At 39.3% G+C, this 18,934-nt stretch overlaps 1 protein-coding gene across 3 annotated transcripts in view; it reads right to left on the reverse strand.

Annotated features, from left to right (window-relative positions):
- Nucleotides 1-18,759, reverse strand: part of TOGARAM1 (TOG array regulator of axonemal microtubules 1) — a 62,912-nt gene extending 44,153 nt beyond the window's left edge. For all 3 annotated transcript variants that reach the window (XM_056133646.1, XM_056133645.1, XM_056133644.1), the window contains exons 1-5: nt 16,505-18,759; nt 11,095-11,254; nt 8,671-8,805; nt 3,746-4,036; nt 1,714-1,973 (exon numbers count right to left, since the gene is read on the reverse strand). In XM_056133646.1, the coding sequence (XP_055989621.1) occupies nt 1,714-1,973; nt 3,746-4,036; nt 8,671-8,805; nt 11,095-11,254; nt 16,505-18,547 (2,889 nt within the window). In that variant the 5' untranslated portion in view covers nt 18,548-18,759. The remainder of the gene's footprint in view (nt 1-1,713; nt 1,974-3,745; nt 4,037-8,670; nt 8,806-11,094; nt 11,255-16,504) is intronic.
- Nucleotides 18,760-18,934: the final 175 nt, after the last annotated feature.

The raw sequence follows: 18,934 nt of genomic DNA on the forward strand, positions 1-18,934 counted from the left end.
AAAAGAGATTGAAACTATAAACCAAAATTCCAAATAGAAATATTGGATTAAAAATCACAGATGAAATAAAAAACTCCATGGAAAGCAAACAGACTCAATCTCACAGAGGAAATATAAGTAAAATTTTGGGGAACAAGGTTTAGGAAGCATCTGGAGATTTCTGGGATCTACTCCCAGCTCTGTGTTCAAGGGTTGCTTCCAATGATGCTCAAGGGACTGTGTGGTATTGGTGCCAGAGCTGGGGTGGGCTGAAGGCAACATAAGCATTTTAGTATCTGTTTTAACTTTCTAGCTCCCAATAAATAAAATTTAAGATAAATTCCAGTAGTAACGCAACTGGCAGAGGATTAATAAGATTTAGGAAAATGAAGAAGCCCTTCAAGAACTAACACTTTCCTTAAGAAGTGAAAACAAGGATACTGGGTATAAAAATCAGATGGAGAGGGTCTGGAGAGATAGTACAGTCGGTAGGTCATGCATCCCATAAGTTGACTCCTAAGTGCAGAGCCAGGAGTTAGCAGGTCTTGACCACTGGGTGTGACCCAGAAATTCCCACCCACCTTTCCTTGCAAAAAAAAAAAAAAAGTGGAGATAAAAAGAAACAGAAAAGAGGGGCTGGAGCAATAGCACAGCAGACAGGGTATTTGCCTTGCACTCAGCTCACCCCGGTTGGATCCTCGGCATCCCATATCCCAGTCTCCCTTGCACTGCCAGGAGTGATTCCTGAATACAGAGCCAGGAGTAATCCCTGAGCATCCCAGGTGCAGTCAAAATAAATAAATAAATAAATGGAACACAATTTTAAGCTGACACAAAGCAAACTGAAATAATAAAGAGGAAGTATCCACAGAAATAGTGCTAAACCTATGGTCAGATGTCATGTTTCTTCTCTGAAATAACTAGCATATATAGAGTTATATTGACAATATACTTTCATATTATAAGCAGAGTGACTTAGGATTCAAATATTGAGCATTCAGTAAAATCCCAATTTCATAAATATAAACTTTCACGTATGCATGAAGCACATTTTGTAGTTGTTAAAGATGAGGAAAAATAAAAATTAATTTAATAAATATACAATAAATTAATAAAAAATGTTAGTCACTGTCGCTGTCCTCCAGTTGTTCATCGATTTTCTCAAGCGGGCCCAGTAACATCTCCATTGGAGACTTTGTTGTTACTGTGTTTGGCATATCGAATACATCACGGGTAGTTTGCCAGGCTCTTCCGTGCGGAAAATGTTAGTAATAAATATAAAAGAACAAAACTACATAAAACACAAGTTAAAGGTTTGTGTGAAAGAAGAACAGAAACAATATTGGGGAGAAAACTGTGTTATATTCATTATTCATAAAACAGGAAATAAAGATCAACTATTAGATAGGGTTATTGGATAGCTGTATTACTATGTTATTTGTACTTTAATTAAAAAAGAAATAGTATATGTACAGAAGAAATTCTAGAACTTGAAGTACAAATTAAGTAGTGATAAATTTTGTTCCTCAAAGAAACTGTTCACTGTAGTTTCAGTTTCTATAATGAACATAAGACATTATTGAAGTATGAAAATACCTTATGAACTTAAAAGTACTTGATTTTTTTTCTCAGGTAACAATTACTTTACAAAAACAAACAAACATTTAAAAAATACAAGCATTTAAAATTGCTTTTTAAAATTATAAAAATTAACAAAATTATTTTAAAACTAACCTCTTCTTGATCCAAATCTTTATCCCTGATGTTTAATTCTGAAAGATCAATTTTAAGGCTATCTTTTTCACTCTTCCAAATTATATCAGGCTCTTTCTTTTTGGGTCCTACTGTGCTTAAATCAGCTTTATCAGGTAAAAGGCTGATTCCCCTGGGTATGGGAGGGACTGGCTTGGTCCCATTTAGTCCTCGACGGGAAGATGGCGATCTCATCAAAGCAGGTGTAAGCTGAATTGCAGGTTTTTCTTGAGAATTTTCTCCTTCATAAACACATTTCAAAAAACAATGTCATAAAAGTGGAAATTAAAATCACACTAGGAATATAGTATTCTTAAACAAAAAGCCTATTATCTGTTTGAGAAATAAAAATTACTACTTAAAATTATATAGAAGTATTAATTAGTATCCCCTAACAAAATAACAAAATGAACCATCAAAATTCATCCCCAAATAAAACAAAAATATCATGTGCCAAATCAAATTTCTATCTTCATACATATTACCATTAATTCTGTAGACAATCTTTGTATACTAATGTTCATAATAAGTTAGAAGGTTTACATTTTGGACTTATTTAATTGTATAAGCAACCTTTGAATGACTACTTCATTCAATGAAGTAATACAGGAAGAGAACATGGGGAGAACAAATTAAAATATCAGCTTTCAATACATTATCGGCTTTGATAAGTCAAAACAAAAATAGAAGAGAATGAAGAAGTTTCAGTATAAAAGGGAAATAAAATTGATTATGCAATAAACTGACCTTATAGTAATGTATACTAACGTTCATAATAAGGTAGAAGGTTTACATTTTGGACTTATTTAATTGTATAAGCAACCTCTGAATGACTATTTCATTCAATGAAGTAATACAGGAAGAGAACATGGGGAGAACAAATATTAGTACTGTGGTAAGTTTACGGTAGAAAGTCTTACTTTAGAGACTGAATAGAAAAACCTCTACAAAATGTGTGGAATATCAGAATTTTTCTTTCTCCCTGGGCCCCCCGCACCCCCACCCCCGTAGTAATCCAGATCAAGATCACCTAGTCACATGCGTGGCTAATGTCCTCAAGTGTCCTTAGACACTTTATAAGTCACTAAAACATCTTCCAGGCCCTTTTTACCAGGGATCACAAATAGTGGAAGTCAAGAATCATCTTGCACATGTGAAGGCACCACAGGCAGTATAAAGGCCTATGGCCTGCCAGAGAAATGCTTAAAGCCCCTTTTAATTTTAGAGACAACTATTGTTAAAAATATTTTAAGTTATAAAAATAGAACTGCTTCAAATAATTTTAACATACCAAACACTGAATAACTATCAAGTAAATTAAAAAAGAAACTTTACAACTTGAATGACAATGAATACCATTTTATATTTGTAAAACTAAAATTTGTTCATATGCTCTAAGGTTATTCATGTCCCTTTTTATAGGGGAGTGGGGGAGGCAATTTTACCTGGTCATAGGACTTATTCCTGGTTCTGAGCTAAAGGATTATTCCTAAGGCTCAGAGGACCATCAAGGACGCTGGGGATCAAATTCAAGTTGGCTGTTTTCAAGGCAATCACCTTACTTACTATACTATCTCTCCATCCCTCATGACCATTTCAAAGCATAAATAGATGTGTCACTTAGTTTTTGTAATTTTTTTTGGGGGGGGCATGCCCCAGGGCTTATTCCTGGCTTTATGCTCATAGATCACTCCTGATGGTACTCAAGGGATGATATACAGTGCCAGGGATTAAACTGGTATATAGGCATGCAAGGCAAGGGTCTTCCCCACTGTACTATTCCATTAGGCCCCTTATACTGCAACTTGTAAAGTCTATATTTCTCAAAAGTGACAAAATAACTTTCAGCTAACCTTAATATTACACATTTGATCTATTAATACTATCAAATATTTTCCTATATCATTTACTAATTCATAGAAATAAAATGTAACTTACTAGCTTTTACAAAATCTAGCAACCTCAACTCCATAATAATTGGTACATACAAAATTGAACAAAGTATCTTTTCTACCTGTAGGATCAGATGATTTTGGGCTGACAAGTTTTTTCTGTGCAGTTGGCTTAGATAATCCTTCAAAATTTTTAAGAGGCCAGGAATTTGAGAAATTGACAGAATTATCTTGAGACTTCTTTGGAGATATATTAAGAGATGTGTGCTTTGGACTAGTTCGAGGTGATGAGAGAGGATAGGATGGGAGGATGAAGGCTCCTGTCCCTGGATTTGGACCAGAGTATGAAGTACGTTCTGCTTGACTACCAAATGTTTGTTGTGTTTTATTGCCAAAACTTAGGCTGGTATATACTGCAACAAAGCAAAAGAGATTATGTTATTTATATAATACTTCCTAGAGCAATTTTTTCTTTACATACTCAGGTTTTCAGCCCATCTTCTATTTATGTTTATTTTCAAAGAGGAGCATGCCTTATGGTGCTCAAGAGTCATTCCTGGTGATGTTCGGCAACCATACTGAGTGCTGGGGATTCAATCTAGGTCTAATTTAGGCTCAAATTCAATCTCAGCCCAAACAAATTCCTTAACTTGCCCCCCTAGTTATTTTTTTAAAATAGGTTCAATGGGATGGAGAGATAGTAGAGAGTAGGGAACATGCCTTGCATTTGGCTAACCCAGGTTCAACCCCTGGACACCACATGGTCCCCCAAGCATGCCAGGAGTCAGCCCAGAGTGCAGTTAGGAGTAAGCCCTGAGCACAGCTGAGTGTGGCCCCAAAATTGAAGCATAAAACAAAAACATAAAACTAGGTTCCAGAAATCTACTTGTCTATCACTGCATTACAATGATTTTATTATAAGATTACCTGATGAGTTTATTTCCATTTTGATCTAAAGGATTATTTTGGCAGGGGCTGGTGGACAAGTAGAACATGTAAGCTGCTGGCTATTTACATGGCTGACCTGGGTTCGATCTCTGGTACCACATATGGTCCCCTAAGCACCCACAGGAGTGATCCCTAAACACTGCCAGGTCTAGCCAAAAAGCATAAATAAATACGCTGACTATTCTGACCATATCAATACCATAAATATTTAATACTATTGTAACCATGTTACCTAAACTAAATAAAATCAATTTTAAAAATTGTAACTTTGGGGGCGCACACCCACGGATGCTGGGTTAGATGAGGAGTCATACAGAGCTAGGGAGCAAACTCACGGTCTTATGTAATACAAGAAATGTACCCAATCTTTGGGAACTATTTCCCTCTCCCCCAGTATGCAATATTTATCAGTATTTTATAGGTTAGGGGATGGAGTGACAGTACAGTGGGTACGGCATTTGCCTTGCATGCAGCCGACCTGGGTTCTATTCCCAGCATCCCATATGGTCCCCTGAGCACCACCAGGAGTAATTCCTGAGTGCAAAGCCAGGAATAACCCCTGTGCATTGCCGGGTGTGACACACACACACACACACACACACACACACACACACACACACACACACACACACACAAAGAATACATTAGTAGGAATACATCAACATTTTTGTATCTGTTTTCTTTACTTGTCTAGTGTTGTTCTTTCATGTTTTACTTTCTATTTTGATGTCTTAGACACTGCTCTGAAAAAAGCACTTGAAATGCTGTTTAAATTAGCATTTCTAAAAATAAAATCTGAGGTTAGGAAAGAGTATAGCAATTAGGGCGCACACAGTCTTAGAGAACCCCAGGATCACAGAGCCTGAGAAGCATCTCAGCCTTAAGTCATTGAGTTGAACCACTGCCCTGTTAGCTGAGAATCACTGGGAGGGCTCTCGGGTCTCCTGGGTACCACTTGAGGAGGCTCCATTCCTGAAAATAAAATAAAATTCAAACTTTCTCTTTTTGTTGTTTTTTTTTTGTTTTGTTCTGGGGTCAAATCCAGCAACGCTCAGGAATTACCCCTGAATTTTCACTCAGGAATTATTTCTGACAGTGTTCTGGGAACAATATGGGATGCTGGAAATACAACTCAGGTCGGCCTTGTGCAAGGCAAGTGCCCACATGCAAGTGTAAGCCCCTTAGTTTGATTCCCAGCAATGAAAAATAAATAAATTAAATTGGGTAATCAGAGTATTTTTAGGCACAATGATATTTATATATACATATATTAAAAAGTCAATGGAATGAAAAAATATATCAATTTTCAAAACTGTTGTGATTCACAGTATTTTTAAATGAGTGGCTGGGGATATGGATCAAAGGGTGGAGAATATGCTTTTATTCGTTTGATCACCAGTACCATATGGTCCTTGCAGCATCATTCGGTATGGCTCTGGTGATCCTTGATTACTTCTAGGTATGTGGTCTCCAAAAAATAAATATTAATTTAATTAAATTGGAATGAGAATTCTATATGGTCTGGATCTAGTATCTGTTCTTAGGTCTGATCAAAACAAATCATGAAAACTGGTAGTTAAGATGATGGTAGTCCTGAAAGAATTTTTGACGTATAATCTACTATTAAGTTGAATTCTAACTTTATCAAGAGTTAGTTTTTTTTGCTTTTGTTTTTGTTTGGGGGGGGGCATACCTGGCAGTACTCAGAAGTTACTCCTGGCTTTGCACTCAGGTATTATTACTCCTGGCCTGACTCAGGGGACCATATGGGATGCCAGGGATAAACCTGGGTCAGTTGTATACAAGGCAAGCACCTTACCTACTATACTATCTCTCCAGACTCAAAATTCTAACTTTAAAGAACACACTATCCCTTTAGTAGTTGCTCTAATAGTTATTCCCAGAAGTTAGAGATAAATCAGAGACTTGACAAAGACCTGATTAAACAGAGCTAAGAAGTCTTCAAGGGTAATGAAATTCCTCCACAACATTCTAAATCAGAACAGGCTCAGCAACACAGATAAATCTCTGCTTCTTGAGATTTATGAGTCCCAAAGATCACGTCACGTCACAGTCCTCCCATTGTTCATCGATTTGCTCAAGCGGGCCCAGTAACGTCTCCATCATGAGACTTGTTGTTACTGTGTTTGGCATATCGAATACATTATGGGTAGCTTGCCAGGCTCTGCCATGCGGGCGAGATACTCTCGGTAGCTTGCCGGGCTCTCCGAGAGGGGCGGAAGAATCGAACTCGGGTCGGCCATGTTGGCTGCATGCAAGGCAAATGCCCTACCACTGTGCTATCGCTCCAGCCCTACCCCATTTATTAATACAGAAAATTAACTAATACTTAGTAGTTCTGAAATTCTATTATTTATAAATAATTGAATTCATTCAAATTTCAAGTCCTCTTATCTTTTATAAATTGAACATCTTCTCTTTTTTTTTTGAGGGGGGACGGGAGGGCTAGGGAGAAGAGGGGTTTGGCCCCCACACAGTGGTGCTCAGGGATCATCCCTGGCAAGTTCAAGGGACCATAAAGGGTGCCAGGTTCGAGGCCCAAGTCCAAAGATATCCAGTAAAAATTTAGATAATTAAATAAAAATGAATAGTGGCTAGGAAGCCAGCTCAAAGAACTAATAAACACATTTTACATTCAGGTGTTCCTGGCAACACATACCTAAGCACCAAAAAAAGCAACCCCCAAGCACCACACTGTAAGTAACCTGTGAGCACAGCCTGGAATGGCCAAAAAAAAGAAAAGAAAAAAGAAAAAGAAAATTTAAAAAAAGGGAAATATGGACTATTTTATTGGAAATAATACCACACAGAAGAACTTAATGGAGTCATGTCCCTCTGTTTGGGGTGGAGGAAAGAACAGCAGAAACATTAAGTTAAGTGAAGTGAAGTGCTACTTAAACTTCAAATAATTATCACGTTTCCATCAATCTTTGATAAAGGCACATACAAAAGATCAAAACACATATAATAAATATTTTATCTGTTCTTACTTATAAACAATAGTTGGAGATGGGGGAAGGTATTAAAGACCATAAAAGAAAATTTAATGAACCCCTTCAAATACAAATTCCTAGGACTGACAGCTGACCTCAAACCTCCCTTTTGTTCTCTTAAAATAATAGGAAGTTACAGTTCCTAACAAAAAACTATAAATAATTGTTGTTAGTCTTAAAATGAAAAACATTTATGGAAAGTAACTGTTTCGTACTACCACAAGACTCTTTATTTTATTTGGGGGTTATACCTAGTGGTATTCAGGGCTTACTCCAGGCTCTGCACTCAAGTTTCAGTCCTGGTGAGGTTCTGGGAACCATATGTATGTGGTGCCTGAGATTGAACCCAGACCACCCACGTGCAAGGTAAGTGCTCTACCTTGTAATATCACTCTGGCCCCAACACAGTCTTTACAATTAAAGCTATTTTCAATTACTTGGCATTAAATGTTGAAAAATCCCTTACAAAACCTACAGGCATCCCTGGGGACACATTCCATTTTATTTCAATAATATGTCTTCAATCATTCTGAATTTTGTTTTTATTCTCTGAACAACTGAAGTACATTTTTATCTCAGGTATTTTGCATTTGCTGATAGCTCTGTCTAGTTTTTTTTTTCTCCAACAAATCGATGGTTCTTTAAGGGAAAGTTTAAGTATCACGCCCTAAGAGAGGCTTTACCTGACTACTCATGCTAAAGTGTCACCCTCTAAAACCATTCACATTTTACTGCTTTTAATCTACACCAGTTTTATAGCATCTTGAATTAAATTTAGTAACATTAAATTTATTATAATTAAAGTTTGATTTCATTTGAAGAAATAAGCTAGAATAATTCTTAAAAAAAGAAAAAGAAACAAAAATAAAACTTATTTCTACCATGAATTTCTAAGTACTCAAATTTTAATCAGTTAAATTTATACAAAGATTACCAAATCTAATAATTTTGGATAATAATTACAAAAACTGCCAAGCTGTTATTTTTTTAAAATAACTTTTCTATTTCACAAGTAAAATTACACAAAGTAACATACTAATTAGATTTATAAATCATTTGAATCCAGATAGATTTGGAATCTTAACCTTTATCTTGATGACTATTTGTTGTTCCCAGGAACTGTAAGTCAGAATCCACACTGCCAGTTTTACCAGATAACTGTGAAAATCCGTGTTGCCCACATTTCCCAGCAAGATTTGTCTGATGAGTTCCAGTAGTGCCTATTGAAGGTAGGAGAAAAGCAAAAGTGAAAAATAACTTTAACTTATGATTATCTCTAATTGCACAAATGTTCGTATCATACATAGGAATAAGTACAGGCGTATATGTAGAGTAAGGCAGGCAAGAACAGGATAAAGTTTCTGATAGGAGTTAAATGACATGGCAAACTATTAAAGAAGACACATAAGTAAGTTGACAAAATATGCATAAAGGTACATATTCTTATTTTCATTTTTTGTCACTGGGCCATACCAGGTAGTGCTCAGGGCTAAATCCTGGCTCTGCACACAGGGGTCACTCCTGGTGGGCTCAGAAAGGCCACATGCAAGACAAATTTCCTACCACTGTACTTTCACTCCAGCCCCTAAAGTCCACATTCTTACATATTCCTTCTGTCGCCATGGAATGCTTCTTCAGACCCGCATTTCCTTCTTCCCATACCATAGCCAAAAAACTTTTAGTATGGAACTCTTTTACTTCCTTTCCTAAAATAAATACGGCATTCATACAGTTTTCAACAGCAGAAGGGCGTTTACCTTGTACACGGCCAACTGGGGTTCAAGCCCCACAAGCTCTTTCCAGCAAGCTACCAAGAGTATCCAGCCCACAAGGCAATAGATGAACAATGGGGTGACAGTGCTACAGTGCTACCTAGACATTCATGTTTCCTAGATCCCTAGCCTCCTCCTGTGCCTGGTCAAAGTTCTCCCTGGACATAAAAATAAGCATGAAAAAAATAAGGTACCCCATTTATTCACTGTCACTGTCCTCCCGTTGTTCATCAATTTGCTTGAGTGGGCACCAGTAACGTCTCCATTGTGAGACTTGTTGTTACTGTGTTTGGCATATTAAATACGTCAGTGGTAGATTGTCAGGCTTTGCCGTGAGGGCGAAATACTCTTGGTAGCTTGCCGGGCTCTCCGAGAGGAGCAGAGGAATCTAACCTGGGTTGTCCCGGTTGGCCACGTGCAAGGCAAATGCCCTACCACTGTGCTATCACGCCCTACCCAAAATGTAAAAAAAAAAAAAAGTTCAATTTTTTTTAGTCTAGTACTTAAGATGTTCCCATATTATAATTTATCTTTGGCCATCTAAAACAAAAATTTGCTTTTACCCACCTCCCAGGATATCTCAATTCCTAATATAAACTTTTGTTCTCTTCATATATTCCCTATAACTCTATCATATGCACTCCAAAATAAGTAAATGCTATGTTCACTTTAACACCTTTTCTAACTAATATGACCTGTTACAATGACGACGTGCTCTGAATTACTTTAATATCTACTTTCTGTGACTCATATAATAGAAGAACTGTCTAGATTCTCTAGGCAAAAATTCTTGGAGCTTGACTCTCTCTCTCTCTCTCTCTCTCTCTCTCTCTCTCTCTCTCTCTCTCTCTTCAGCAACCCACCCCCACTGTCTTATCACTCCACCCTTTTCTTTATTAATTTAAAAAATGCTTCTCACTTAGAATAATAGACAACATTCATTTAATAGTCTATGTCTGCTTTCCTTTATGCATTTATTCATTTCAATCCAGTCATACTCGTCTCTGAGATTTTTCTATGTGTCCCATAATCTGCACTGACAATTTGCTCTTCCTAGAACTATGTTGTTATCTAGAAATTTTGCTGCAAATATTTCCTTGTGATTAGGGACTTTTCCACATAATTTAAAACAGTGAGTTTTCTTTTCAATTCCTCTTCTGTTTTACTTTTATGCATAGTATATACCACGTTTGACATACTCTGACTAACATTATTTAATGACTGCTTCTCCCCAACTGAAATGTAAAATCCATAAAAGTTTTCCCTCTTCCATTCCGCCCTTCCCCCCATCACTTTTGGCCATACTTAGTGATGCTCAGGGGTTACCCCTGACTGAGTACTCAGGAGAACATGTGGTACTGCCTAAATGCTCCACATGCAAAGCATGCATTCTGCTCACAGAGCTTTTCTCTGGCCCATTTTCCTTCTTTTGCTAATGGATATATAATATTCAGTATTTAGAAAATTACATGGACATGTAAGATACTTAATAAATATGAATGATTAAGTAAATACTGCCTTAAATTATTTAAAAGTGAGAAACATTTCTATGGTCTTCTGCAACAATTATGTTAAAGTAACCACTCTTATCAAATCTTTGAAAAGAATTTAACCTATAAGAAAAAAGTGAAACTGAACTGTCTAGTTATAAATTTTATGAGACTCTGAATAAACCATTAAGCTAAGAGAAATTCTTAACTTGGTTCAGTATATAAAGTACCTATATCTTTTACTTACCAGAGGCACATACAGGAAGAGAATCTGGATTAAAATCTCGACTATTCTGAAATAAATTTCTTGATACTCTTTTTCTGCTAAAACATAAATCATCATTGACCGATGATTGACCTGGAGAAGGCTTTAATTTTGGAGATGGGATGAAATCATAAGCTGAAAACTAATAGAACAAAATTATGAATTAGCAAGTTTGTGTTGTTTACTGAGTAAAAATACACAATACACAATAAACTAAACCCAGTTAAGAAATTGGTATAAGAAAAGTAAATGTATCTAATATATGACAGAAATATTCACATAGCGGTAGATAGATGAACAGATTTAATTCTGTGATAGAAATATTCATTTTTCCTTCTTTCTTACTTCACTGCATCTGCACTTTACCTTTTCAGTTTACACCCAGTAGCCAAGAAGGAGCAAATACAAATGACAAAAATAATGAAATGACAACTTCAGTAGTGAGAAGAACGTTTCTAATTCAGCACCCCATGATACAATGCCATCCTCATTTACATAGATAACATATGGCACTGTAGGTGACTAACTCCTAACTGATGCAAATTTACTACACATAATCTATAACCCTGATGGAAATGCACATCTAATACAGTCTAAGAAAATTTTGTTTTGTTGTTGTCTACACCCAGCAGTGCTCAGGGATCACTCCTGGCTCAATGCTCAGGGATCTCCCTAGAGGCTCTCTGGGGTTGGCAGAGATTGGGACAAAAAAAAAAAAAACCTAAATACTAGCATCAAAAACTAAAGTGAGGACACTACAGATAGGACAGAGCCCATAGATATTAATATCAAGGAACATCACAAATAATTTTATGCTCATAAATTTAATGATCTAGAATAAATGGAACAATTCATCAGAAAACACAATCTGCCAAATTATCTGAATCGATAATTAATAACCTACTAAAATAATCATCTCAGATAGTTACTGATGTTCATTTTGGTTTGGGGGCCACACCCAGAAGTGCTCAGGGCTTATTCCTGGCTCTGTGTTCGGGGTTCACTCGTGGCAGTTTTCAGGGGTCCATATGCTATGACAGGGATCACACCTGGGTTGGCCACATGCAAGGCAAACACCTCACCCATTATACTCTATTCCTATAGCCCTCACTAGTGAAGTCTATGAAACACTCACCAAACAAATTTTATCAATTTACTTTTATCTTTTTCAGGAGACAGAAATCAAGAAGAAAAGAAGGAGACCAATATCTCAAAAACATAACTGCTAAAAAAAACTTCAAAATATTAGCAAGTGAAGTTATGTCAATTATAGCTAAAACAGCAAACTGAACTCAACAACTTGTAATTGATTATACGCTATAAACATAATCAAGTAGTAATTTTGTTGTTGTTATTTTGAGCCATACCTGATAAGACCCTGGGACCTGCTGGGACTTGGGGAGGAGTCACACCTGATCTGTGTCTGGATCACTCCCAGTGATGCTTGTGGGAACCATGCAGTCTACAGATCAAAAATATTCAGCCAGTTGAATTGCCCACAGAGCAATCTCTTGGCCCACCAAGTGGGATTTCCCCCAAAATTTACAAAGGCAGATTTGACAACTGAAAAATCTTTCTCAAAGAAGAAAAAACACCTGAGGGACACATTATCTATGATAATATGGTTTTAAAAAACACATTTTCAATGACTGTAGAAAAAGTATTTGACAAAAAACAATATTTATACATGTTTTAATCATGTTTTATCATGTCACTGTCACTGTCCTCCCGTTGTTCATCAATTTGCTCAAGGGGGCTCAGTAACATTGTGAGACTTGTTACTGTGTTTGGAATATTGAATATGTCATGGGTAGCTTGCCAGGCTTTGCTGTGCGGGCAAGATACTCTTAGTAGCTTGCCAGGCTCTTCGAGAGGGGCAGAGGAATCAAACTCGAGTTGGCCATGTCAGCCGAGTACAAGGCAAACACCCTACCTGCTGTGCTATCGCTTCAGTCATGTATAAAAATATTTATAATTTTTATACATGATAAAAAAAATCTCTCAGTACATCAGAAAGGGAACTAGTCAACTTCATAAGTAATCTATAAAAAACCTTCAGTTAGTATCACAATAATGGAAAAAGTCAAACCTTTTTTTGCTAAAATCCAAAGGTAATAACTTGCCACACATCTACTTGAGATCATACTGGAAAAGAAAACAGTTAAGAAAGGGAAATAATGGATGCACAATGAAGGAAATGTGAAAGTGTCTTTTTTAGATTATACTGCTATCTACTTAGAAAATCAAAAGAATAATCATCAACAACAAAAATCTCATGAACCTAATAAGCAATTACACAAAGGTAACAGGATACAAGGTAAACATACAAGTCACAACACACCTGAAATAACCAACTGAAACACTTAATATGATGAGAACAGAGAGATAGTACAAGATTTGTTAAATCATCTGTTTTGAAGATATGAACCCAGATTTAATTCCTGACACAATATATCGTCTCAGGGTCAGGGAGATAGCATAACATGTAGGATGTTTTCCTTGCCCATGACTGACCTGGGTTTGATCCCTGGCACTCCAGATCCCCTCATCTCTCGCCCGCAACACCACCAGGACTTATCCCTGAGTGTAGAGCCCTGAGTGTCACAAGGTGTGACCCAAAAATCAAAACCAAACAACAACAACTATACAGTCACCCAAACACCTCCAAAAGTGATCCTCAGAACAGAGTAGTCCTTGAGCACTACTATGTATCACCCAACTTCCTCCCTCCAAATCTAACAAAATATGAAAGATCTAATGAGAAAAACTATGAAACTCTACTGAAATACAGCAATGAAAAGCTAGTAAATGAAGTTTTCCATGTCTATGAATAGTATTGAAAACTGTCAAGTTATCAATTTTTCTTGTCTAGAATACAAGACAAAATGCAATTTTACATCAAGAGACAATCCAATTTTCACCCAAATCCCAGCAATTTATTTTGTAAATACCAATAAAGTGATTCTTAAGTTTAAATGGAGAAGTGAAATGGCCCGAAATAACCAACTCCATACTGAAAAAGAACAAAGCTAAAGAAACGACACAACATAATTTAAGATTTTATTATAAAGCTACAGAAATCAAGATATTAAGATACTAAAAGAAATTTAGGTACTGGCAAAAAGTTAACAGGCCAATGAAACAAACAGAATTGTAAAAACAGACCCACAGAAATAGTTACCTGATCTTTGATAAAGGAACAAAGACAAACCAATAAAGATTGCATTTTAAATAAATGGTGTTGAAATAACTAGATATCCATGTCATAAAATGAATCTAGAGCCTGGGAAATAGTACATGAGTTAGGGCACACTCAAGTTTGCTCTCTGGTACAAGGCCTCCAGATCATCAGCAGGTATAGCAAAGTAAACCTAGATGGCTGACACCTTTAAAAAATTGTTTTTGTTTTCTGGGTCACACCCAGTGTATCTCAGGGCTTATGTACTTAGGGATCACTCCTGGTGGGGCTCAGGGGACCACACGGGGTGCTGGGGATCAAATCTAGGCTGGTCCCATGTAAGGTGCCTTACCTTCCTGGCTATCTCTCCAGCTCTGTGACTACTTTTTAGACATAATACCAAATAAAAGTAGACTCCATAAAAGAATTGCTAAGATGCACATCACTAAAATTAAATAATAATAAGCTCTTGGTAAGGCAGGACAATAAGACACCAGGGGAAAAAAATTGCAAAAGACAAATCTGTTATAAGCTGTCATTCAAAATGAATACAGAACTCTTCATATTCAACAAAAAGAGTTACTTGATTAAAATCTAGCAAAACACATTAGCAGACACCAAAGATAAGCAGATGGTAAACAAGCACATGAAAAAAATGTACAGATTAGGGAACTGAATACTAAGACAATGAACTAAAATTCACAGCTGTCAGACTGTTGAAACCAGAACTCTGAGCACAATAAATGCTTGTGAGAACACACAGCAACAAGAACACTAATTCATTGCAGAGATAACTGACAATGCAATTAGTGACTGTGGCCACTTTGGAAGAAACCTCAATAATTTCTTATAAAACCAAATATACAATCCAGGCATCATCCTCATTAGTATTATCCAAAAGAACTGAAAACTACTGATCACACGCACACACACAAAACCATTTATAAAATCTTTATTCCTAATTGCCAAAACTTAGGAGGAAACAGATGACCTTCAAAGAAACAGGCAAGCGTTTTGTGCTAGACGCAACATGAGGCATTTTAACCATGTTAGTCCTGAAAACTCATTTCAAGAATGGGGAGACAAACTTAGGCATGTGAGCTATGATAAAGATATGATGCCATTCTTAGATGACACAGATATATTTAGCCATGAGCTATCAACATTTACAACTATTTTTAAATGGTTCACCAAAGAGATCAGCAGGTAAGGTGCTTGGCCCTGCACATGGCCCTCCTGGGTTCAATCCCCCACACTCTATGCACTCCCTCCAGGAGTGATCCTTGAGCACAAAACCAGATATAAGCCCCTAGCACAGCCAGGTGTGGCCCCTAAACAAAAACAAAGAGCCCTAGTCCCTTTAGGGTCTGAGAGATAGTACAGAGTGTAGGGAGCTTGCCTTGCTCATGATCAACCAGGGTTGAATCCCAGCACAAACCATCCCCTGAGCCCTGTAAGGAGTGAACCCTGAGGACAGAGCCAGGAGTATACCTTGAATACTGCTAGGTATGCCCCCATCCCCAAAAACATGTTCAATAAATATGGAACACAAATAACAAAACTGTAACTAGTAAGTACAAAGTATGTAGATATTCATCAGTAAAATATGGGGGGGGGGGGGAGGTATTCAAGAGAGAACACAAGCTTGAAAAAGCAAGTTCTTTTAAATTATTTGTATACTTGGATTTTAAAATGAAACAAAAAACTACTTTGGGGGTCTTTGTTAAGATGGCACATCTCTTGGAAGATTTACTTTTCTATTGAAATCACTAGTTTTATTTTCAATATTCCCATGGTGTTCTCTGTATTTCTTTCTATTAACAAATTTGTGATTACCCATGTCTAAAATCTTCCCTACATTTTCTCGAACTGATCAAATCATCCTTACCTTAGCCCTTTACCCCATGCCTATTTAGGCATTCAACGCCTTAAGGAAATAACTGATATACCCAAGAGACAGGTCAAAACTGAAATTCAGGTATTGTCTATGTCACATTGTAACTCAAATTTATCCAAACAGTTCATCCAGCAGGATGCCCAAGAAATGATCCCATGTAATCATGAGATAGGTACCTTTAATACACTAATATTCAAATGTATTTAAATAGAGAGAATAACAATACTCAAATGACCTCATCCATAAAGTAACTAGAGACATTTTCATTATAAACTTGTTCATAGTTTCAACCCAAGGACATCAAAAAAGATGCATACCTGGTCTATATCCTTGGAACTGGAGCTCTGGTTTTCTCCCATGACCCCAGGCTGCTCATTTTCCCACGGTAATTTACTTTTTCCTTTTCCTGCACTTAATACTCTTCGGGTACAGATAGTTGGGCTGTAAGATCCATAAATTTGCATGCTATCCCTCGTGTGATCACAATGACAATGTGCACTTTGAGTTCTGTTACCAGCCAAAAGCCAATCCGTATCTGCTCCGTGCGCCAAATGGCTGGATCTACCCTGGGCTGAGGACGGCATGAGGACTGCATATTCCACAAATCCCTGTTCTGTTAACCTTGGGAGGGTTTTCCTAGCCAATCTGGCCTGAACAGCATTCATCACTCCATCTCCGTTATCCTGCAATTCAACCGTATCCACAGCTTTGAAAAGGACGCTGGTTTTACCTGAGCCCATTGAGGACGCCAACACGGCAAAGGCTTCTAGAGCTGCTTGGCGCACCCTGCGTTTGCTATCTACAAGAGCTGGGGCAAGATCGAAAGACAGTTTGGGCAAGTCAAAATCCTCACTGGGATAGGTCAGCAAGGAGCAAATACAAATATTCACCACCTCCTCTCTCACTCTGGAATGCTTATGTTTGAGATGTTCCAGCAGTAAACAAAGCACCTGTTGAGGACCCACTTCCTTCATGAGCTTGAGGAAGATCTTCATGTATTCTTGCTTGATCACCAATTTGTTGTCTGCCAGCACTTTGACGGAGGCTGCGATTACGGGTCCCAAGAACTGCTGGACCTGCTCGCCAAGCCGAACCACCAGTACATGAAGGGCCTGAAGCGTTCCATGGACGACTTTAAAGTTAGAATCGTCTAACAAATGATACAGCAAGCTAATGAAACCGACAAGGCTAGAATGAGGGGTTGAAGTCGGGTTAAAGCGGCCGATCACCTGTTTGAGCTCCTCCACCGCCTGAGTCCGGTTCTTGTAGTCTTCCTGATCTAACAGTCTGGAATGCAGCTCCTGCGGGATGATCCCAAATTTAAGATTGCTATTGGAAAGGGTCACTGTACAGGGAAGGGGGTCTTCGGCAAAGCCAGAGGCTTCAAGTTCCAAATAGTAGGGAACCTGACTCCCAAAGTGGGACTCGAGGCAGCGATTGTAGTGTCTCCTCAGGGCCGACGGCAGGCGAGAGATATAGGACTGGAACCTCTCGTGACCGAGTCGCTCCCCGATTTGCTGGAGTGCAGAGAAGGCCGTCTCCGATTCTTCCTCGATTTCTTGATAACCCAGCTTCCGGGCGAGGGATATGATCACCTCGGTGAGATCGAGGCCAAGCAGCAAATCCTCAGGAGCGAGCAGGAGGGGGAACACGAGAGCCGTGGATGCCCTGAGCCGCGCGTCGGTGCTCTCCAGCCCCTGCTGTATGAGCGTTCTCAGCACCTGGCCCGCACTGCGCTTCAGACACACGTGCAGAATCTGCAGCGCATCTTTGCGCAAGGCGGGACTCTCTTCCCGCAAGGACGCCACGAGCTGGGGCAGGAGGGCTAAGCTAAAGGCTTCTTCCAGCTGGCCGGCCTCGCCCTGCCCCCGGAGAACGTCCGAGAGAAGTTGCAAGCACAGCCGCTTCTCTTCGCTCGCTCCTTCCACGAGCACCCGGCCCAGGGCCCGGTACAGGGCTTCCTTCCTCCGGGGGAAGCCCAGGCGGCCGCCCCGCCGCGGCAGAGCCGTCTGCAGGGCCTGGAAGGCCTCGGAAGGATCGGGCACGGTCCGCAGGAGCTGCAGGAGCCGAGTCTCATCTTCATCCCCCCCGGAGACAACACCTCCCGACCCAGACCAACTACTAGCGAGCCCCTCGGCGGGCATCAAGAGGGCCGAGGCCAGAGGCAACGGTGTCGGGGGACAGGATCCATGGTCTCCTGCAGCTCCGCGGCAGCAGTAGTTTTTTTCTCCTCTCATGATGCCCCCACCTCGACTAGCATCAGTCTCTGGGGCGGAAGGACGACTGCGGCTCTGGAGGCGGTAGGTGCAGGGGGCTGGAAGGGGCGGCAGCAGGAGCAGCGCAGTGGACGCAGCCGCCATGGAGGGTCTTCGGCTGGCGGAGGCTGGAGGCAACCATCGTCTCCGAAGGGCTCGATGGAGCCCAGCCTTCCTGCTCCTCTCCAAGCCCTGAGCTGCAGAGGAAGACGAGGCACGGCCTAAGCCAGCTGCCAATCGCGGCTGTCGGCCACTTACGGCAAAATGGCCCCCGCCGGAGCCCCAGACCCCACAGCTGCCACCAGGCGTAACCAGGGGCGCCACGTGACCAAACCGATCGCTTCCATGGTGATGTACCCAGCGCGGACCACTTAACCCGGAAATTAATCTGCCGTGAAGGCTGATGGGTCGTGTAGTACGTCAGGGGCTAAGAATAGTTCGGAGGCCCCAGAAAGGGGAGCCAGAACGTCGCGAACGTCGCGAACGTGTGAG

This window comes from Sorex fumeus, unplaced genomic scaffold (genome assembly GCF_029834395.1).
Source record: "Sorex fumeus unplaced genomic scaffold, SorFum_2.1 ptg000098l, whole genome shotgun sequence".
In the NCBI taxonomy this organism is placed as follows: Eukaryota; Metazoa; Chordata; class Mammalia; order Eulipotyphla; family Soricidae; genus Sorex; species Sorex fumeus.